This window comes from Hippopotamus amphibius, chromosome 7 (assembly GCF_030028045.1).
Source record: "Hippopotamus amphibius kiboko isolate mHipAmp2 chromosome 7, mHipAmp2.hap2, whole genome shotgun sequence".
Classification (NCBI taxonomy): Eukaryota; Metazoa; Chordata; class Mammalia; order Artiodactyla; family Hippopotamidae; genus Hippopotamus; species Hippopotamus amphibius.
This window is the reverse complement of record NC_080192.1, coordinates 69065506-69089429: the sequence shown is the minus strand read 5'-3', so window position 1 is coordinate 69089429 and position 23924 is coordinate 69065506. Positions and strand designations below refer to the sequence as shown.

The 23924-nt window shown below is 47.7% G+C and overlaps 1 protein-coding gene and 1 pseudogene across 2 annotated transcripts in view; one reads left to right on the top strand and one right to left on the bottom strand.

Moving 5' to 3' along the window:
- TCF7L1 (transcription factor 7 like 1) overlaps window positions 1–22523 on the bottom strand; it is a 174563-nt gene extending 152040 nt beyond the window's left edge. Inside the window, exons 1-4 of one of the 2 annotated variants that reach the window (XM_057742111.1) lie at window positions 22348–22523; window positions 22016–22138; window positions 21869–21932; window positions 21509–21636 (exon numbers count right to left, since the gene is read on the bottom strand). In XM_057742111.1, coding sequence (XP_057598094.1) covers window positions 21509–21574 — 66 coding nt within the window. In that variant the 5' untranslated portion in view covers window positions 21575–21636; window positions 21869–21932; window positions 22016–22138; window positions 22348–22523. Of the gene's footprint in view, window positions 1–21508; window positions 21637–21868; window positions 21933–22015 lie in introns of both variants that reach the window. The other variant, XM_057742110.1, reaches the window with a different exon arrangement.
- Window positions 22257–23924, top strand: part of LOC130857623 (ferritin, mitochondrial-like) — a 36270-nt pseudogene continuing 34602 nt past the window's right edge.

Here is a 23924-nt window from a genome sequence, read left to right as displayed (position 1 = left end):
GTGGCCTGTTCTTTGGTCGGCTCCTCGGGCGCTGAGGACAGGCGAGGGAGCCTCTGGGCTGATGTCCTGGCCGCCAGCTCTCCAGCGGCTGCCCATGCAGCCCGTGCTTAAATGGTAGTGTGGCCGGTTTCTCGTTTATACTTTGGATACTTAAGGATCTAAAACTGACCTCCCTAGGAGGCGACTCTGGACCTTCCTTCCTTCGCACAGAATGCCTGCTTCCCTCTCGGTCCTCCACGCGACTTTCTGACAGAGCTCCGCCGCCTCTCCATCCCAGAAGGCACCAGGCCTTGCCCACGTCTGCACACATGGTGAGTAATTACCACAAATGGCCCCTCACCTCCTACTAACCCCCAGGCCTCCCCTCGGCAGGGAAGGAGGGAGAGAGGAAGGGAAGGCAGGAAAGCCATCAGGGTCTCTCCTGTCCTGCCCCACCCAGCTCCCCGGGGCCCACACGGGCCGATTTCACACCATCACTCCCGCTCCCCCTGCCAAGGCCTCCGAGCCAGTGCTGCAGACCCAGCCGAGAGCTGTGGGGCCAAAAACTCTACGGGTTCCATGGCTCAGGGTTTCTCAGAGACAACACTCAGGCATCACTGACCATTTCCAAACCGGAGCCTGGGAACGCAGCCACCGGAAGGAGCCCCAGGGGCCACCCCAATCAGCATCTCCACTGCCAGGCCACGTCCCTCAAGCTCACACACACCTCCACGCGGCCCAGTGGGAGGAGCCAGGCAAATGTGGGATCTAAACCAGCCCCTGGCCCCGGATGGCTGAGTGGCCTCAGGCAAGGATCTTAACCTTTCCGGGGCTTGATTTTCCTCCAGGCTGAAGCAGGAATTACCACAGTCCCCGCCTGCAGGGTCATTCTGAGGTGTAAATGAGTCAATGTATACAACACTTCTCTGGAACACAGGACGCTCAAAGAAGATTTTACCTCTGCAAAAAAGGACTGTTCGGGGACTTTCCTGGTGGCCCAGTGGTTAAGAATCTGCCAGCCAATGCAGGAGATGCGGGTTCGAGTCCTGGTCCGGGAAGATTCCACATGCCATGGAGCAATTAAGCCCGTGGGCCATAACTGCTGAGCCTGCACTCTAGAGCCTACAAGCCACAACTACTGAGCCCACGTGCCACAACTACTGAGGCCCGCGTGGCTAGAGCCCATGCTCCGCAACAAGAGAAGCCTCCGCAAGGAGAAGCCCACACACAGACCCCGCTCTCAGCAACTAGAGAAAGCCCGCATGCAGCAATGAAGACCCAACGCAGCCAATAAAATAAATAAATAAATCAATTAATTAATTTTAAAAAAAAGTACTGTTCAGAAAGAAGAGAAATTCCGGTACCAGTCCCGCGATGTTTCTTTCTCTCTCTCTTTCTTTTTTTGGCTGCGCTGAACGGCTTGCAGGATCTTAGTTCCTCCACCAGGGATAGAAGCTGGGCCGTGGCAGTGAAAGCATGGAGTCCTAACACTTGACAGAGAGAGAATTCCCCAGCCATGCTTCTCACTGGCTCTGTGAGGTGAGGAACTCTTTGCTTCTCTGGGCCCCCGTTTCTTCAACTGTAACTAAAATCCAACCAGTATCTCTAATGTCCCTTCTTAAAAAAAAGCATGTGCGCATATAGACATACATGTATGTGTACCTATATACATATATGCATATACAGACATAGGCACGTATGTGCGCATATAGCCACATATAATATAGATGAGCACATATATTCATATACATTAATGGATACATGTATGTGAGCATACACACACATGCACATGGTTTTAGTCATGTATGATATAATCTGTGTGTTTGTACACCAGGGTTTTTCAACCTCAAAACTATGAATATTTGTGGCAAGATAATTTTCTGTGTGACGGACTATCCTGTGTCTTTCAAAATCCTTGGCCTCTACCCATGAGATGCTAGTAGCATCCCCCCTACCAAGTCCTAACAAGCAAAAATGTCTCCAGACATTGTCAAATGTCCCCTGGGGGACAAAACTGCCCCCAACTGAGAACTAGTCATGTACACACACACACACACACACACTAATATGACGCGTGCTTTGACAGAGCGAAGCAGTAAGCAGGGTGAGAACAGAGGAACTAAGTTTCCGTGTATAGAGCCCTTGCAATGTGCTCATGGAAACTTTACAGGGATTGAGACTACAAACATACACAGTACTTTTGAGCTTCTTTACATCTGTAAAACGGTTACTGTGCTCGTAAAGACTGCCCGCAGACTTAATTTGGCTTAGACATACAGAGTCCCATTTAGTACGTAAACTCACAGGGGCCCCAGGGCTCCCCAGCTCCAGTCAAGAATGTGCTTGGGAGCTCGGCCTGGGGGAGAAGAACACAGGGGCACCCTGTGTGCTCCCTCCCTGCCCGCTGGCCTCGAGCATGCTTGAGGAAAAGGAGCAGCCTGGGGCAGTAGGCCGCTGGGGATCTTGCCCAAGCAAGGGGGCGTTTTGCCAGATATGCAATTCCCTTTTCACTTGATGCGTTAGTGGATTTGCCTAAACGTCTGCCCGCCCGGTTCAGCAGAGTGAAGGGCTTGGTGAACAAACTGGAGCACACTGATGGGGGACCATATGTACACACCTACCCCCTCGCTAACTTATGTAAAAGTGAACAGGAATCATAATGATGGCCAGGGAGGTAAAGTGGAAGAGGGGAGGTGAATGTCTGCTTTCAAGAGGGGTCCGCTTACCCCAGTGTTTAAAAACGAGCATCCTGAACTCCCTTTCTACCTCATTACGGCTCTTTAACATTTGTTTTTAATTTATCCGAGATCATAATCTTCACTGAGGACCACATGTGAGCCAAACTTGAACTTGAAAACCAAGCTGGGCCTTTTGTTCTGCCTGCGTTAATGAGTACACAAAGGGGCATCTGATTTCTCCTTCCCCCACTAGTCTGAACACCAGCTCCCATTTACGTAACTAACAGTGAGGGGGCTGCAGGCGGCCTGTGGGTACTCAGCCCAGGGACAGGTACCAGGAAATGAAGGTTGCAATGCTGCCTGATTCACTATGCACCACTGAGACAAGTTATATCAAGCACTGAGACTCTATTTTATTTTTTTATTGGCGTGTAGTTGCTTTACAATATTGTGTTAGTTTCTACTGTACAACAAAGTGAATCAGCTATACGTATACATATATCCCCTCCTTTTTGCGTTTCCTTTCCATTTAGGTCACCACAGAGCACTGAGTAGAGTTCCCTGTGCTATACAGTAGGTTCACACTGGTTATCTGTTTTATACATCAGAGTGTATATGTCAATCCCAATCTCCAAATTTATCCCACCCCACTTTCCCCCTTGGTATCCATACGTTTGTTCTCTACCTCTGTGTCTCCATTTCTGCTTTGTAAATAAGATTGTACCAATTCTTTCCGATTCCACCTACATGCATTAACATACGATATTTGTTTTTCTCTTACTGACTTCACTGTGTATGACAGTCTCTAGGTCCATCCATGTCTCTACAAGCGACCCAGTTTCGTTCCTTTCTATGCCTGAGTAATATTCCATTGTATATATGTACCACATCTTTATCCATTCTTCTGTTGATGGACATTTAGGCTGCTTCCATGACCTGCCTATTGTAAATAGTGCTGCAATGAACACTGGGGTGCATCTGTCTTTTTGAATTATGGTTTTCTCTGAGTATATGCCCAGGAGTGGGATTGCTGGGTCATATGGTAGCTCTATCTTTAGTTTTTTAAGGAATCTCCATGCTGTTCTCCATAGTGGCTGTATCGATTTACATCCCCACCAACAAAGCATGAGGGTTCCCTTTTCTCTACACCCTCTCTAGCATTTATTGTTTGTAGATTTTTGGATGATGGCCATTCTGACCAGTGTGAGGTGATACCTCACTGTAATTTTGGGTTTTTTCAAATAAATAAATAAATTTATTTATTGGCTGCATTGGGTCTTCATTGCTGTAAGCGAGCTTTCTCTAGTTGCGGTGAGCAAGGGCTACTCTTCATTGTGGTGCCTTCTCTTGCTGTGGAGCATGGGCTCTAGACTCATGGGCTTCAGTAGGCTCAATAGTCGTGGCTCACGCGCTCTAGAGCACAGCCTCAGTAGCTGTGACACACAGGCTCAGCTGCTCCGTAGCATGTGGGATCTTCCGAGACCAGGGATTGAGCCTGTGTCCCCTGCACTGCGCCACCAGGGAATCCCTCTCATTGTAGTTCTGATTTGTATTTCTCTAATAATTAGTGATGCTGAATATTTTTTCACATGTTTGTTGGCCATCCGTGAGCCTCATCTTTAAATATATTGACAGTGCCCTGCTAGTTGGATGCACTGAGTACCTTCAGTAGCATTAGGAAGGTCTACAGAATTGTAGTTATCCACACTGAAAATAAAGACTGAGCTATGGTTCCCAAAGTGGGTTTGGCAGAACTCTGGTCCCGTGAGATGCTACTTGGAAAAAAAGCGATCTACATCCCTTCACTCATTCAAAAAATATTCGTGGAGGGGGGACTTCCCTGGTGGTGCAGTGGTTAAGAATCCGCCTGTCAATGCAGGGAACACGGGCTCCATCCCTTGTCCAGGAAGATTCCACATGCCATGGAGCAACTAAGCCCATGTGCCACCACTACTGAGCCTGCGCTCTACAGCCCGCGAGCCACAACTGTTGAGCCCACATGCCACAACTACTGAAGCCCGTGCACCTGGAGCCTGTGCTCTGCAACAAGAGAAGCCACTGCAATGAGAAGCCCGTGCACTGCAACGAAGAGTAGCCCCCACTCGCCGCAAACAGAGAAAGCCTGTGCGCAGCAATGAACACCCAACACAGCCAATAAAGAAAAAAATAAATAAATTTAACAGAAAAAAAAAATTCGTGGAGGGCCTTTCAAAATGCCTGATGCTGAGAATCCCACAGATAACGGACCTACTCCCTGACTTTTGCAGCGAGGTTAGGCTCCAGAGAAGACAAGTGTGTATCAGATCATTGTTAAGCCACCTATTTACCAGCAGAGAAATGTGCTCAAGTACAGGATGCTGAGCATTTGCATCAGGGATTATATCTAAGGCTGTGGGCCAGGGAGTATGAAGTGAGACTTATGCACGGGGTGGAGGACACCGGGTGGAGGGTAGTATTCCAAACACAAGGAAAGCCTTGGTCAAATAAGCCCAGGGAATCCTGCCTAATACACTCCCCTCTAGGAAACGTGCAGGGTGCACTGGCATGTTGAAGGCCCTGAAGCCTTGCAGAAATGAAGCAATAGGACTACCTCTTAACATCCCTAGGGTGTTACTCTGGGAAACGCTGATAGAGGCACTATTGTTCCCATAAAATACAGGAAACTTCAACATAAAACAAAAGCTCTTGTTTGTATAATTGGAAAACTATCATGTGTCCTCTCAGAACAGCCAAAATACCTTGGAGTCACTAATGTAATTCTAAAGTATTTCCCTTGGCAAAGGCCTATAAAAACATGGCTTCCACAACCGCTAACATACTCCCAGTATCACAGATGAAGGAACGTCCACAGCTACACATCAGTGGGCACTCTGTCTCCAGCACAGACATCTGCTTCATTTTTAAAAGAATGTACAGCCTCAAAACTGGGATAAACTGAGAAAATTTTCATGAAAAGTAAAATAAAAAATAATCAACCACCAATGATCAACTTATCAAAGGTCTCAGACGTGAACAATGATTTCCCTTCCCTGGACATCTAAAAACGTCCAGGAGAAAGACAGGTTTCCGCTGTTTATTATATATGATATCTTTTTTTTTTTAAATTTATTTATTGGCTGCATTGGGTCTTTGTAGCTGCACACGGGCTTTCTCTAGTTGCTGCGAGTGGGGGCTACTCTTCATTGTGGTGCACAGGCTCCTCATTGCAGTGGCTTCCCTTGTTGCGGAGCACAGGCCCTAGGCGTGTGGGCTTCAATAGTTGCAGCACATGGGTTCAATAGTTGTGGCTCATGGGCTCTAGAGCACAGGCTCAATAGTTGTGGCGCACAGGCTTAGTGTGGAATCCACACTCCATGGCATGTGGAATCTTCCCAGAGCAGGGCCCGAACCCGTGTCCCCTGCATTGGCAGGCGGATTCCTAACCACTGCGCCACCTAGGAAGTCCTATACATGATATCTTAAAAAGAGAGATGCAACTAAACAAATATCCACACAGCACAGATTTTGTGTACAAAGCACTGAGCTAGGGGCGATGGTAATCGAAAGGGAAATATGACAGCCAGGACTGCTACGAATATGGATTCTAGAAAACCAGCAATCCAAAATTGAATATAAGTGCTTGCCCAGGAAACGGTACAATATAGAGACTAAATTTCTCAGGGACTAGGGAGGCCTGAGAACCCAGGGCCACCAAAGCTGATAATGAGTTTACCTAACGAAGTCCTTACTATGTACCAGGCATTGTGCTTTGTGCTCCTGTACAACTTTATTTACTCTTTGCAACCATGAGGTAAGTCCCAGGAATATATAAAAATATGGCCTCAGCCTCAGCATTCAACGTAAGCTGTGGTTTCAGTCTTCAGAAGGCCTGAACTTCTGCCTGATGGATGATCATGTGGTCACAGAGGTGACCAACATATCTTATTAGTGTCACAATGTGAGAAATAAGGCAATGAAGCATGCTTGGCTTTGCTGTCATTATCTGAGCATGCCCTTTCAAAAACAGAGAAGCATTCCACATGTCATTTAGGTGCAAATTTCCTTATGAGCTTTACCAGTCGAAATGCTAATAGTTGGAAGTAGATATGTATATATTTTACTGAAAGAATAAAATATGAGCATGAAAGATGTTAATTTCATAGAAAACAATTCTAATATACAACTACAATTAACTAAATTCGTAGGAGGCTTAATTAGCAACATTGCTAAGACTAAGAGTACATTAAAAATAGAGAACACTACATACTTCTAGAACAAAAAAGTGATTAAGTGTTTTAAATTACAATATGCATATTATATTCTACTTTTAAACTCTATGGATTGCTTAGTGTGCTCATACATTAAACAGAATAACCTTTAGGAGCTATACACACATGCACCCTTAGCATTCAGACTATGGTCTCTAAATACCGAATTTCACTGAAAGGAAGCAGAGCTCCTAGAAATAGCTGGCTCCAGGTCTGGAGCAGGAAATCCACAAGATGAACTTGGAACCACACCAGTAGTCAGGGAAGCATCAAAGACCACTAGGACTGTGTATACAAAAAGACTCAGGAGCCAACCTGAAGAGGCTCCTGCCAGCTAAAGATGAGGCAATTTGAGTTTCAGTAAAGATAATAATTGTAAATAGATAGAATTATATACCAAATAAGTATAAGTCCATGAAGTTGTAATCATATTTTAAAAAATAACTTCAGTGGTCACCTTTGCAGGGTAATAGGAAACTAACTAAAAACTAGGGAAAGAATCAAACATTTAAATTGCTTTTTCTACATGATCTAGACCAGGGTCAGCAAACAATTTCTGTCAAGGGCCAGATCTTTTCAGCTCTGGGGGCCAATTATGGCAACTACTCAGTCCAGCCCTTGCAGTGCAAAAGTGCCAATTGACAACATGCAAATAAATGGGCATGGCTGTTCCAATAAAACTTTCATTACAAAAATAAATATTGGGTTGGATTTAGCCGTGTAGACCCTAGTTTGCTGACCTCTGATCTAAGGTAACTAACAGTTGATGAGGGGTAGTTTCTTTCTTTCTTTTATAAATATTTATGTATTTATTTGGCTGCACTGGATCTTAGTTGTGGCACACAGGGTCTTTAGTTGCAGCATTTGAACTCTTAGTTGTGGCACGTGGGATATAGTTCCCTGACCAGGGATCGAACCCAGGCCCCCTGCATTGGGAGGGCAGAATCTTAGCCACTGGACTACCAGGGAAGTCCCGAGGGGTAGTTTCTCTTTTAAAAAATATTACAGGTGATAGATGAAGAAGCAACGATACAAATAGACTATCACGCTTTTGAAACTGCTCAGGAAGCAATGGATGTGGGTGATGCTCATTGGTGGCTGCTAATATCAGAGACAACCAGACCTTAAGTCCCACAGTGATAGGACAACATCTACGAAAGAGTCTTGCAAAAATAAATTAAGAAGTAAAATGAAGTCTATATAAGTCAATTTACAGAACCAAAAAAATAAAAAATAAATAAAAAGGAGAGAACCTTGAAGCTTGATCAAGAATCTAAATCCAGCCAATGATTTTCAAGAACTACAGGGGACAGAAAAACATGTTTAAAGACACTCTGGGGTTGCATTTAACAAAACTCAGACAGACTGTGAGAAACTCCAGTCACCAGACAAAAACCTAAAAATCCTAATTAGGAAGTTCTTTACATCCTACGAAGAACACAGAGCAGAATGTCAACTCTGCTACCTCGATATATCATAAGATTTCAAAATCATGTACCACAATTTCTTGATGAATCATTGATTTATGATTGATGCTGACATAATAAGGACCATAAAAACTATGAAGAATAAGCTATTATTTTTTTAAAAGTATCAAAAATATCTTGTTCCTGCATCTTATTTAGTATTCACAAATATCCTACAGAGAAGTACAGAAACAATCTGGCAATTTATAGAGCGGAGAAATTGTTCCTGTGATAAAATGTCAAACTTTAAAGATCCGACCACCATATATATGTGCGTGTACACACACACACACACACACACACACACACACACTAGACTACTACTCAGCCATAAAAAAGAACGAAATTTTGGCATTTGCAGCACCATGGATGGACTTGGAGGGCATTATGCTAAGTGAAATAAGTTAGAGAAAGATAAACACTGTATGATATCACTTGTATGTGGAATCTAAAACATACAGCAAACTAGTGAATATAACAAAAAAAGCAAACTCACACACATAGAGAACAAACTAGTGGTTACCAGTAGGGAAAGGGAAGAGGGAGGGGCAAGATAGAGGTAGGTGATTAAGAAGTACAAAATACTATGTATAAAATAAGCTACAAGGATATATTGTACAACACAGGAAATACAGCCAATATTTTATAGTAACTATAAATGGAGTATAACCTTTAAAAATTGTGAATCGGTACATTGTATGTCTGTAGCTCATATAATATTATAGAGCAACTATACCTCAATACAAAAATGCAAAAATAGGGGAATTCCCTGGTGGTCCAGTGGTTAAGAATACGCCTTCCAATGCAGGGGACTCAGGTTCGACCCCTGGGGTCAGGCAACTAAGCCTGCATGTCGCACCTACTAAGCCCTTGCACCACAACTACAGAGAAGCCTGTGTGCTGCAACGAAGATCCCACATGCCACAACGAAGACTCAACACAGCCAAATAAGTAAAAAAAATTTTAATGCACAAAAACAAAAATAAATAAATAAAACAAAAAAATCTGACCACCAATCTGGCCACTACCACAGTGAGAACTGTTTCTGGCCAGAAACATGAGTGGATACTAAAACCAGTAGGTGAGGGACTTCCCTGGTGCTGCAGCGGTTAAGAATCCACCTGTCAATGCAGGGGACATGGGTTCAATCCCTGGTCCGGGAAGATCCCACATGCCACAGAGCAACTAAGCCTGTGCACCACAACTACTGAGCCTGAACTCTAGAGCCCACAAGCCACAACTGCTGAGCTTGCATGCTGCAACTACTGAAGCCCAAGCACCTAGAGCCCATGCTCCACAACAAGAGAAACCACCACAAGGAGAAGACTGTGTACCACAATGAAGAGTAGCCCCAACTCCCAGCAACCAGAGAAAGCCCGGGAGCAGCTACTAAGACTCAATGCAGCCAATAAATAAATAAGTAAATAAATAAAACAAAACAACAACAACAAAACAGTAGGTGAAAATTTGATAAGCAATGGGATATTTACGTAGTCTCAACGTATCTCCCCAAAGATACTTATTAATTACAAAGAGGAAAAATAGTAACTTTTCTTGGAGAAATCTAGTACATCAAATTTTAACCAAGTGATCAAAATTAACACCACCTGTAATGGGAAAAATAGATGGCACCTCTTAGGAGAAGCATGGTGAAGGACATCAATTATGCAGCATTTTTGCCCAAAATATACAACCTGAATCTACTTGAAGAAACATCAGAAAAAAAAAAGTTGAAGGTCCTACAAAATAAATGGCTTGTATTCTTAAAAAGTCAACACAAGAGACAGATCAAAAAATTGTTCTAGACTGAGGGAGACTAAAGATATAGGACAACTAAGTATAGCACACAGTCTTGGGCCCGTTCCGGACACCACCCACCCCCACCAAAGTTTTTTAATGTTTTCTTTTATTACAGAAGACATTAGGAAGACAGTCAGCAAATATCTGAATTAGGTTTGTAATTGAGACAATAGGACTGTCTCTATGTTAATTTCCTGATTTTGATAATTACATCATGGTAAATGTCCTCGGTTTTAGGACAAACACACCAAACCATCTAGTCTGCAACTTGATCTCAAGTGATGCAGAAAAAAAGTTACAGAAAGAAAGATTTTTAAAATGTTATAAATGTTAACCTTTGGAGAAATCTGGGGGAAGTATACAGAAATTCTTTGTATTATTTTGCATCTTTTCCTTATCCCAAAGTAAAAAGTTAAAATTTATTTGTGTGTGTGTGTCTGTGTGTGTGCATGTGTGTCTGTGCGTGTGTGTGCATGTGTGCAGGGGTGTGTAGGTGTCTGTGTGTGTGCCTGTGTGTGTAGGTTTGTGTGTGTGTCTGTGTGTCTGTGTGTGTAGGTGTCTGTGTGTCTGTGTGTGTGTCTGTGTGTGTGTATGAATTAGTTGCGTGCATATCATCCTATTGATAGATTAAGAACTCACACAAACTGCTAATACTTTTAAAGTGATACCTAAGTCTTTGCAAAGGGAACTGATACCCATGTAAATTTCAAAACCTGAACTAAGTATTGAAGTTGAGGCACGAATTACTTGGGGCATTTCTAGTCCTCCCCTGATGCTACCATTTAACCATTTCCTAAAAAATACTTTACGATACTGCAAGAAAATACTCATGTGTTAGAATATTATTTAAAATTTTTGTTCACTAAACATTTTAATCAAGTTGTAATAGTACTGTAAATTATTTGGATGACATTTCTCATTTCTTTCTGTATATCCCAGAGATTCGTCCCATGATGTTGATATTTAGTTTTAGCCTTGGAAAAACCCTGGTTTTAAAACATAGTCCATTCAGCCAAAATGTTAATTCAGTGACCCTCAAACACTACCACTATCCCCATTTTGCCTAAGAGGGCCCTGGGGCACAGGGGCACAGAGCCAGACCATGGCTGGGCTAGGGTCCAAGGTCTGACTGACTGTGGCCAAACCCTAGTCCCAGACCCCTCAGCCACATGTACTGCTGGGCAGTGGAGTACGCTTTTCTAGCCTTTGAGCCTCGGGCTTGTCTCCACCACGCCTCTCTCCTCTCTTTCGGTGCAAAGTCAAAGGAGCTGCTTATTAACGGGTTCTCCCCAACTCCGGACTCTCTCGCCATCCCCGCCCCTTCCTGCATTAACTCTCCTTAGGAGGGCCTGGGAACTCGCCTGTGAAGATGATCGCTTTCCCACTTCAGACCAGTGTCTCTCCCCCTGACAAGCATTTTATTAACAGAAACACTTATGTTGTAAAGCAGAAGTACAAAGTGTTTTCATCTCACACATCTCTAAGACTCCCACTGTACCTCTCCTCTATGCACCCCACCTAGAAATGTTTAAATAGATGGTATGGTTCATAAACAATGACTGTATCTAATTTACATACAAACTAATATTCACACATGGACAAGCAAGTGGGGCTGGTCAGGGGTGAAAGTAGGCAGTGGACCAAGCCAACAGATGCACATACCAATACGGCATGTTGTGGTATCTAAGGATCCAAGTTTACTGCCTCAAGATGTCAGAAGAAAACACAAGGGAAACTAAAGGGGCAAAAAACAGATTACATGGAGATGCACAGCACAGAAAAGTAAAGAAAGATTAAGACTGCAATAAATACCATCTCTGAAACTATAAAGACACCAACCATTAAGGCTCTGACTCTACCCCGGGCAGAAGCAGTGATTAAAAGTTCCTCTGGTTAAAAGGCTGGGAATCCCACTGAAAAGAATGAATGCAGAGATGTTGCTAATTACTCATATTTTACTTGTACACCATGTCTTTGTATCTTGCTCCAAATGGCATTTTCACCTTAATTTGGCTGTCCGCTTTCAGTAGAGGGGAAACTGCAGCGTTGTGGCTGGAACGATGGCTTTACAACCCTCTGGAGAGGTGACTCTGGACCGTTCGCTTCCTCTCTCAGTCTCAGCCTCCTCGTGGATAAAGCAGAGATTGTAGTATCAGAGGTGGCAACGGTTGTAGATGGTGGGATACAGCACCCTGGAACACTACAGGTGCCTACAACACTGTTTTTTAAAACACTGATTTTTAAATTTTCATGCTGTCAACATTCAACAAACGTCTATGAATCATTTATCATGGGTCAGGTGTTCTAGTTAAACAAAGAAGTACTTCGAGGTGCATTTTCTCCATAGCATTGCTTTCTGCCGGGGTTGCTGTGGAGCTCCCTGAGTGGTGGAGAGGGTAAACCTCCCGGCGGTGCAGCTGAGCTCTAGCCCTGTGTCCATCACTCATAACTGTTTGATTTGGGGCAAGCCCAGTCTCCCTGAGCTCACACTCCTCACCACCGGGGTGAGCTCGATGGTCCCTCTGGCTCAGAGGGCTGCAGGGTATCCACACAGATCCCTGCCCAAGAATCTCAGAGAGGAACACCCAGTGCTCTCCTGGAAGGTACGTGTTATAAACCCAGCTGATTCTAGTGACCCTGGTATATCCATTCTGGCATTTATGGAAAAGAGTAGAGTCCCAAACATCAGAAATCTCTACTGCCAACAAATCTGGACTCGTAAATTGATCAGCTTTTCCTTTCCTTTTTTTCCTTGTTGGTTATTTATTTTAGATACAGCAGTGTGTACGTGTCAATCCCAAACTCAACTTTTTACACTGCTCATTCCCACTTCTTCTACTTTTCTTCCTTATCATCGGATCCACCTATTTCTTAATCACAGTTACGATCTCATATTTACATCTTTGCTTTTCCATACAACACACTATCCATAGATATTCCTACAAATAAGAGCCCTATTCACTTTATGAAGTGTAAGACATTTATCTCATCAAGATCAGGCAAACCTTGTAATAGGCAAATCTCCAGGAGGGCTTAGTTAGGACCACTGGTAACTCCCCAACTTCTATTAACCACACTTGGAAGCCCCATATTAATCTTTTCACCATGCTACTGTTTCCAGGAAGAGACCACCTGAAAGATAAATTTGGTAAGTGAATGAAAAAATATCAAGTTACCTAACGCTTAATTTCGAACCATCTTACACACCCTCCCCCCAACACAGAGAAAAGGGGTGGGGGGGGGGGCCTGACACATTCTCTGCAATTCTCTGTGTAAATATTTAATATTTATTTCTTTAACAGTCAATTTATTCAGAGTTACAGGTGATTGGGACTGATTTTTAATTTATAAAAAAACTTAAAAAAAGCAACCAATTTATAAAATATTTTATGAAATGCACAATAAGGAAATAATATTTGCATACTTGGTTCACCAGAGCTTGGTCTGTTAACCAAACTATGTTGTAATCCAGATCACAGGGGTAGTGAGCGAGCCTGCTCCTCCCGCCTCCTTCCAGGCCAAAGACACACTTGTGTATTCTTCCAACCCTCGCTGATTTCAACAAGCAAAACAGTCCCCCAGTTCAGAAAAGTTCATGTCTCTGTTGGCAGATAACCACGTTTTCCTCTGAAGGAAGGTAACGTGGTAGTGAAATTCCTGGGGCAGCCCCTAAAGGTTATTTAACGCCTGTGGAACACAGACAGCGCTGGAGGAAGAACTTCAACTACAGCCCCTCACTCACAACTGTTTATTTGGGAAGGTACCTCCCCAGGTCCAATTGATAAAGTTGGAACAAAATCTACCCACCCTCCACCGCAACTGATAACTCACATCAGGACTGGGAGGCAAAGGTCAGCTGCCCTTCTCCCAAGAGGGGGAGGAGCTAGTGACATCAAGCATGCGTGGAAAGCCCCAAGGGTGGAATGGGAAGACCCAGACTTTGCACTGACAACCAAGTTCAAATCACTGTGCTGTTGATGTCCAGCTGCGTGACCTTGAACAAGATACTTGACCTCTACAAGTCTGTCTGCCCAGCAGCAAAATGGAAATAGCAAGTATGTTCTTAGCAGGTCAGAAGCAATGACAAATGTTAAGGTTTTAGCTACCATTGCCAAGCGCTTTCCCAATAGGGTGGGCTGTCATCGCCCTTCAAGAACAGCGACTGAGAGCACCCACTTCACCAGACCTCTGCCAGCACTGAACAGTCTTAGTAAGACAAAACATTTGTTACTTTGGTGGCCAAAAATGGTTCTCATCTTTAGTAACATTTCTGACTACCTGGGAGGCTGAACATAGTTTCACGTACGTAGTAGGCATTTGTAGTTTCTTCTTTTGAGAATTTTTGGTTTACACTTATTTTATATCTATTTTCTACAGTTGGGGTGAACACTTGGAGCCTTGTTCCTCCTCCTGAATGAAACAGATTTCTAAACTGCTATAACGGTTTGAAAGCGTGTGTGTGACAACTTCATTTCCTGACCTGAGGACTCCAGGTAACTGGACTTATCATCTCTTACTACTTCCACAAAAGCTCACGAAAAGGGCCATGTTCCGGAAAACATTTTTATGATTTAATTTTCAAACTCTGAACTGTACTTCTAAACTAAAAGGTCATTTTCCCATGAAAATCTGTAGGCTATACACATAATGAAAAGGAAAGACTTAGGATGCTGAATCTAAAAGCTTTAGAACCTGGCAAATGAGGGATAACTCAGCATCTCAGAAAGAAGCTGCCCAGTGCCCCAGAGCTGTTCCCTGGGCGGCACACACAGTATGGAGGAAAAGGCAAGCCCCCTCGCTTCCCCTATGCTCCCTCATTCCCAAATGCCAAGGTTTTAGAAACCGCAATTATTTCATTGTTCCCTAAATCCAACCCAGTTTGGCAGAAGACAATAAAACATGGGACATATAAAAAGCTCCTCTAAAAATACATTATTAGATTAGCCAATATGGAGCAACTCTCCACATGCTTTTAAGCGGTCAGTCCTTTCCCATCCTCAATTACTTATCACATCCCAACATTTGTCCCTGACTACAAATGAGCTGTGTTTTGATCCCCACCTCTATCCCCCTCCAAAGTCAACCAGCTCCAGACAATAAAAAGAGGAAAATTTTCCCAAGTGTGTCGTATCTTCCAATCAACGCACAAACATTTCATTATTAACACGTGGTGAAAGGTTCTCACAACAAGTTTGGCTTTATAAGTGGGTACAGAGGAAGGGCCTGCGGTCTCCCTACTGCCAACAAAACCCCAGCCAACCTGCCCTTGGTTTTACTGAGACTCTCACAGCCATCCAATGCACTCCCTCTCAATTTCTGCAACTGCACCTCTGCATTTTTCTACATCCCCACCTTCAACTCTTGGGCTCGCCTGCAAAGTCAGGAGAACAACACCTACCGTTCACAGATGGAGCTACAGAGCATCTTCCATCTGTGAGGGAAGAAGACTGCCTTCTTCCCGCAGCTCTCGGTCTCATCTCTTCCTCCTCACCTCCCCCATTCACCCTCCTCTCTACCCTACTGCTGGTACAAACAAGCTCCCACATCCTACATGGACTCTCTCCAGAGCCTGGAGCTCTTCCCCTCCCTCTCTTTGCCACAGCGCATCTTCTTAAATGGGTTGTCCAGAGTCTGGTTTTCCAACACCTTCCAGGCTATGATGGACAGAAAGTGAAATGTGTAAGGTAGGAGGCTGCTCGCATGGGTGGGAGTCTACTGTGGGTTCTGGCTGAGGAGAGAGGGATGGGCCATACAGCAAGACCAGTCCTGGTTATAGCATCCTGACACCCGATTGAGCAGCCTGAAGCTAGTACCTCTGCCTACCTCCCTTTCTCATCACCACCTGTCTAGAATACTGCTCTCTGTGGGCACCAGTTACTTGACTCCTCAATCCTCTTGTCCCCTCTCTCTGTGGCATCTGACCCTGAGGACCACCCCTCCTTCTTTCCTCCCCTCCAGCTTCCGTGCAGTCACAGGTCCTAAGCGCTCCTCCCACCTTGGCAAGGGCCCCTTTCCATACTCCTTCAGTGACTTCTCTGTTCTGAGTATCCCCTTCCTTTCTTCCCCTGCTCCCCTGCATCGTCCCATTGCTGAAGTTTCAACTATTCCCTCAATATCCTCTCAAACACAACGTCTCTCCAATGAGACTTAGCGGTTCCTTCTAGTGAGAGCCTCTGACAAACCACGTGGGCTATGAGGGCTAAAATAGTTCATAAGCATCTGCCCAGCCGTGGGGAGGCAAAGAGAGCAGGCCAGGGCCCCCCCTACCGGAAGTCACCCTCCAGGTCGCCCAGGCTCAGACACAGAGGTAGCTGTGACATCGGCCACTTTCTTCCTTCCATCTATCACCTCTTCCGGCACCAATTCAAGCAATCATGCCAGTCTCCCTCATCTGACCCTTCCCTTCCATTCAGATACTCTTAAGCCCCTTTCGCCTCACCCCTGGACTCCTGTGAGTCTCCCAAGCATTCCAGCTCCTCCCAGGGCCTCTCTCACAACCACTATTATCCTTCTAAGCACCTGTACGTGCTTAGCGGAACTCTGGATGGTCCTCTGCTGATTCTTGAATAAGACCAGATTCCCTCACTGGCATTCAAGGTCTGACCCCTTATCCTTCCAGGCAAATGAAAGAACTTGCATTACCCCAAATGGCCCTGAACTTCTTCCCCTCTCCATGCCTTTGCTCTCCCTGTGCTGGCTTCCACTTCAAGGTACAGGGGCAGAACTGCCACTTTTCACTCTAAATACCTTCATACTGTTTAAATTTTTTATAATTAACAAAAATGACTTTGAATTAAAGAGTGATGAGTTTCAGGGACTAATCTAAAACAATTTCCTTTATGTGCCTCCCTTGACCATGTCAGCCCAAGACAATTTTTCTATTCTTTTCATTCTGAAAATTCTTCTCTGAACTTTATTGACTCTTAAGATGGACTTCCTGTTATAGTGGTTTGTACTAACATTATTTCTTCCTAACTCAATCTTTAAGCCCTTCAGGGCAAAGCTGGGTCTAAGTCATCCTAACTCTCACCGTCCCTTAGTCATTGCCCACGATAAGTCCTCAATAAACATCAGATGAAGTCAAGGAGTTATGACTTTATCTTAAGGATGCCAATCTGAATTTCCCCAGTTTAGCAAGTAAAAATTGACTCTATATTGGAATATAAGTAAGATCTCTGCGTTAGGGGTTTTCCAATGAGCTAATCCTTTAAATTCTTTTTTTAATGCCACAGCTTTGGGGGTAACTTTGCACATCACTGTAAAGGCTAGAGCACTCTGGACTGAAGGTTAGATATGTGTGTGTACACGCACTAGCCTACTTCCTCCTCAAGATGTCCTAGAACTAAGATCAATGAAGAACGAGACCAACCTCAAACTTTCCAAAATTATAACACAGCAAGCAGGTATTCCCTGCCGGATCCACCCACCCAAAGAAAAAGGATTGACAGGGTTTGAGTCTCTCTGCAGAGTTTGTCATCAATTGTCACCCCGGCAATCTAAGTGCCAAAACTCCAGCAACGCAGGCAGGGCCCTCGTAAATGCTTGTTCCATGTGAAAAGCCCTCATTAAACTCTGAGTTATATTTAGAAGAAAATGGAACAGAAGTTATATTTAGATGAAATGGCTTAAAAGAACTTTCCCAAAAGCAGCATGTTTCTACTGCTCTTCCAAAAGAAAAGGTTTTGCTTGGCTTTTACATACAACTCCTAAAAACCAGAAAAGTTCTCTATATATACACAGAGATTTCTGCTTGAGTTCCTTTGTATCAGGAAGGAAATAGGAGCACCCCACATATCAGCAAGACTGCCCAAGGGAAGCAGTGGGATGCGAAGGACTTAAAAACAGGCTCACATTTGGAGGACAGAGTAATTTCCTACAGAAATTTGAGTTGTGATGGTCTGAGAAATGTATGAATAACTTGCTGCTTGAGCTGCACAACAGCAGCTCTAAAATTCATAAACTGGACCTAAAACTATAGATTTCCTCGGCGACTCTACCTGGAAGTGTTCTTTTCCAAAATATCATTAGCATTCACATCCTGGTCACAGTCAAACGCCTCTCTAACATTTTGTAGCTCGCTCGCTGAACCACATGCCGCATTTTCTTTTTGGCTCTGATTAGTCAAACTATTTTTGACATCCGCTTTCTTCTGTGTTGACTTACATTTTCCTAACAAAATTCTAGTCAACAGCACCGAGGTGGTTTAGTAAACTGATGAAGCCTTTTCATGAATGAATGTATAATTTCGGGCGACCCTTGGAAGGAGTGAAAGATGGTTTGTGGTGGTTATTCCTCTCTTTACAGGCCACAGGGTCCCCAGGACTCCAGATGAGAATGAATCAGAGCTCGGAGGCTTGGCACACACCCCAGGTTGAGGGGACCTCTTCTCTAAAGAGTCTCAGGAAGAGGCCACTTCCCAGCCTCCTAGCCAAGCCAGAGTGGAGGGCAGAGGTAATGCACAGGGAGAAGACAGCCACACTGGAGCACGGGCTGGCCCCCAGTTGTCCCAGAAGGAATTTCGCCAGTGGGTGAGGGTGCCGCGGCCCTGCTGCTTGCTATTCCTAGGGTCCATTAATACCCTGAGAACACTCCAGCCAAACCTCACTTTTGCCTGTGGCTTGGTATTTCCAGAAAGTGTTAGAGCAGAAGAGAACTGAGGTCAGCCAACTTTATACCACTTATAGGCCTTAGAGCAGCAAGGCCTAAGGCTACGAAATTCAGAGGTGAAACCCAAAAAGACCTAGAGAGACCAGATCATATATTCCAGGCACCACCCCCCTCACCTTTCAGCCACCTTCCTCCCCCCCTCGCTCCCCCCAACCCTTATCTATCTACGATCATTTTACGAGGGGACCCTACAGAGGACCACTTTGTCTGCATCTATAGTTTGCCTACAGTATGAATCACATTAATTACATTACTATTATCAACCAGAGGAAAAGCATCAACTCATTCCTGTCCTCCAGACAATCAAGTGCTTAAGTGTTTCCTCCCTTTCTTTCCTAACAGTCACTGATGCCCAAGGATAGGGTCAAATTAGCAGGTTCTACTGAACTGATCTAACTGCAGGAAACTTCAGTGAACTTTGTAACCGGGCAGGTCAAAATACAATGGCAGACACATAAGGGGCACAGAAACAATGAGGGCATTGAACTCACTTCTGCAAGGGCAATTCACCAGGGAGGCAAGATGGAAATATGAGTGAGTCCCTTATGAAGGATCAACAGCGAGAGGGTGAGTGTTCTTGGAGGCTCAAAAAGGAGGATGGTGACATGGGCTCAGGCAGGCAACAGCTGCAGGGCTGAGCAGGGACAGTCAAAAGCATGCAGAGGGGAAAGGTCCGCTTCCTCAAGGAGGGCTCCAAAAAGCCCACGCAGGATGTAGTCATCAGGAACCCCCAGTACCAAAAGGAAGCAGCCTTTGGAAGCGCTTAGGCAAAAGAACACGTTAAGGCGGTAGAAAGAAGGAAGGGTGGTAGAAGATAGGAGGAAGGCGAGGACAGACACAAACAAAATCTGTCCCACTTGGGCTCTTGAGGGGGAGGGGAAGAGCAGCATATGAAGACAGGCAGTCGTCACCACTCAAAGAGGAAGAATCAAAATGCCCTGGTGAGAAACGGGTAGGGGAAAGGAATAGCCAATATGAGTGAAATAATTGGTCATATTTGGAACATTTCTGGCGACTTTATCTGCACCAGGACATGGATGGGTGCTGACTCACAGAAATGCTAAACTCCTTTTCCCAGACAACTAAAGGTGAAATGGAGAAAAGGGACTCTGATAAGAGTAACTTTCTCACACACACATACAGAAACCCTACTAAAACTTTCAGAACTGAACCACACCTGTGGAGACGGAAGAAAATCTGTGAACACCTAAACAAAGTTCCTGCAGCTTGTTTTGCTTAACTTTTACTCACACCTTTTTGTTTTAATTATGAGTGAGAAAAAGCAACAGCCAGATGCCCATATCCAGCTCATATTCAGGACTTATACTCAGGACTTCCCAGGATGCTCCAAGACAGGGCCAAAGGTGCAGGGTCTTCCCTGCTTGGAAGATGAGGGCTGTGTGGCCCCCAACCTCCACTCCCACACCCCAACCGGCCAGCAGAGCGCCCCCACTGAACCCGCAGCAGATGCCTCCGCTCTCCACGGACCGCTATAGCATGACGGCAGGGATGGTCCACTCAGCACCAGCGTTTCCCAGGTGGCCCTTTAATTATGATCATTATTTAAGGACAGCTTGAGCATAAACTGAATTTGTCGGGCCAGCACCTAAGGCGCCAAACACCTCCCACCCCGAATCAAAACTGCACCAACTGGCGGGCACTAGGAAACTGGCAGAAAGCAAACAGAACCACTAAAGTGCGCGTGGCGTCCAAGCGGCCGCGCGCAAGCCTGGCGCATAGTAGGTAGGCGTTCACCCAAGATCTGCCATCGCCTCCAGCACCTGGGCTGGGGCCCCTGGGCGGGGCGGGGGGGGGGGCCAGCTCAGGGGACAAAAGAGCCGGGCCAGCCCCGGGCTGCGCCCCTCGCGACGCGGGGGGCGGGAGTTAGAGCCAGGGAGGGGGCGAAGGAATCCGCCCTCATTTGCACTTCGTCTGGGACCCGGTCAATTTGCTTAATCACGGCTCTAAATGCCAGCGCGCAGCACACAATGCGCGCCCATTAACAGGTTTAAAGTGTCGCAGCGCTCGCTTTAAATGAGAAAAGCCGGCAACAAAGGGCGAAAAAGCCAAGTTCCTCAAGTTGTAGAATGCCTCGATTCGCCCTCGAAATTATCTCGGCGAGTTTCAAATCCCGAGCTCTACAGAAACGCTGAGGCCCCCGCGCGAGGGCTGGGGGCGGGGAGGGGGGTGTGTGAAAAACCCGCCACGAATACTGGGTTTCTTAGGAACCAGCTCACAGCCGCCCAGCGAAACTGGAGTCGTGGGGCAACGTCGCCAACCCAGCTCCCCGGCCCCACTGCCCAACTGCCAGGGAGAGCTGACCGATTTCCAGGAAGGAAGCAAGACCCCCACACGCACACCCCCGCCCAACCTGCACAAATCCAAGTTTTCCTTTGGTGCGAGCAAAGAGTTTTGCAGACCAAAGAGGACCCCAGAAGTGGACCCCAAAGCCGCTGCCCAGCAAAAGGGGAAAATGTAAAGGAACTTTTCATCCAGGCACTGCCCAGCGCAGACTAACTCTCGATCGCCAGAGTAGTTCAGCTTCGTAAACGAGCTCTGCCCAGGATCCTCACGGGACGGCCCCATCCCCCACCCCGTCGGCGAGACCGGGGGGCGCATCTCGCGGGCCCCGGCCGCCCACCCGCCCCGGCGCAGCGGGACAGGCACTCACCGTGCGCGCTCCTCCGGGAGACAGGGGTCCGCTGGGAAGGTACGGGCTGCTCAGGTCCGGGATCATCAGGAACGGGTACCCGGGGTAGGGGGGGCCCTTAAAGAATGCACCGTCCTGGGGCCTTCTCACTGCGGGCAAGACCAAGGCGGGGGTGAGGCCGGGGCCCCCGGGGGCAGGGGACCCGGGGGGGGGGGACCGGGGACCCGAGAGCCCCCCCAACGCGCGCCGCTGGACGGCTGAGGCCGACAGGGGCGGAGAGCAGGGGCACGGCCACGGGGGCCAGGGGGACCGAGCGCGGCCTGAGCTGAAGTGCCGAGCGCCGCGGAGCCGGGAGTGGGGGCTGCGGGGGCGGGCACGTACCTTCGGCGAAATAGTCCCGCGGCTTCTGGAAAGCGTCCCGGGCGGGCTGCGGGCGCCTCTCCGCCTGCAGAGGAGACACAAAGGCGAGGGCGGGTGAGCGGGCGCGGGACCGGGGTCCCCCGGGGTCGGCCGCGGGAGCCGCCTCACCTCCGAGTCCGAGCTGCTGCTCTGGTTCTCCGACTCGTTGACCAGGGACGACTTGACTTCGTCCAGGTCCCGCTGCGCCGAGGCGCTGTCGCTGCTCGGTTCCTGCTCCTCGCCCCCCTCGTCCTGGAAGGGGATCAGCTCGTCGTTGGCCCCGAGGTCGTCCCCTCCGCCGGCCGCCCCGGCGCCCGAGCCGCCGCCCCCCCCGCCGCCGCCGCCGCCGCCGCCGCCGCCGAGCTGGGGCATGGTGGGGCCGCGGGCCGGGGCCGCCGCTCTCGGAGCCCCTCGCAGCCCGCGCCCGGCCCGGCGCCCGCCCCTCCCTCCCTCCCACTCGCCGGCCTGCTCCGCTCGCCGCCGCGGCGGCCGCAGCAACAAAGTTTGACAGGGCGTGGCCCGGCGGGAAGCGGGGTCGGCGCGGCCGGGCCGGGGCGGGGGCAGCTCGGCTCGGGCCCCTTCGGCAGCGCGGAGCCCGGGGCTCCCCGACTCGCCGCCGCCGCCGCCGCCGCAGCCTGCTCCGCCGGGGCGTCCCAGCGCCTGGCCCGCCGGGGAGGGGCGAGCGGGGAAGGAAGGAGGGACCGGCGAGCGGGGCAGGGGGGCCGGGGGGAGGAGCCCCGGCTGCAAGCTGACACCCGCGCGCCTCGCGGAACCCGGAGAGCTCGGGCGCGCACACACTCTCGCATTCACACTCGCACGCCGCTCGCTCACACCTTCCGGGGCTGAGCCTCCCCGCAGCGCGCACCGCCCTCGCCCCCCAGACTCGCCCGGACCCCCGCCCCGCGCCCCACCCCGCACCCCCGCGACCCTGTCCCCGCCCCGCGGCCGACCGCTCGGGGCCCGCCCCCACCCTTAGGCATCCCCTAACTTTCTTCCCGAGAACCCCCGAACTCCGCGCCGGCTCCGCACCCCCTCCCACCGTATCCGCGCGCTGGCGGGCGGCACTGCCCCCTGCGGGAAAGCTTCGGACCCGCAGACCGGCCCGGGACGCTCTCGGTGCCTGGAGTCCTCGGAGCACCGGATCCCTCCCGGCCTGGTCGCCCTCGCCGACTGCGTGGGGCAGCGGATTGGGGAAATGGATGGCACCCCGGAATTTGCCCGGCGGCCTCCCGCTCCTCTTTCCTGGGGGGTTCCAGCGTGCCCCCCGCCCCAGTTCAGGTTTTCGACTTCGTTCAGGTGTCCGAGTCACCCAGGCTGGAATCCTAAAGATCACCTTCGCCCCGTAGTTCCGGACTAGGTCCTGAATCCAATAACTCCCGGTCTTGGGTTCAGAAAGGATTCCGATTTGGTTCGTTGCGAAGGAAGACTGCCCAGTGACCTTTGAAGCGTTCACGAAGCTGCCACGGGAGCCAATGAGCCTATGAAAAATGCCCAACCAGCCTCATGCTTAAAGAAATGCCTCCTGTGATAACATTAAAATATCATCCCTCCACCCAGTTCGGGAAAGTTTGAAAAAGTGAGTTTGTGTCCTCCACGGCGGGGAACTACTGGTGAGAGCGTCCGTTTTAAAAGCAGACTAGAAGGCAGAATGGAAATGCTTAAAACTATTTTAAACACACTGGCAGAGGAGTTTTCTCCAGCGATGTGTACGCATATGCCCTAAGTCACAGATACAGGAAGGTTCAAGGCAGCAAGGAAGTTGGTAAAAAGAGCTCTGGGTCTTTCTTACCGTGAGAGTCTGGGCAACAACTTCCACTGGAGCATGAGGCCCCTGCACGTCAGGATCCTGGGATGATTTTGGAGAAACACCCTTAAGTGAAAACGTACGTAGTACTCATTCTTCATTTGTGTTCTGTAAAAATGACATACCTGTATTCGTTTCTTCATGGAAAAAAACTCTGAAAAGACGCACACCAAATTATTACAATAAATCTTTCTGGGAAAGGGGATAATTGACAGGATAGGGACAATTTTGTTT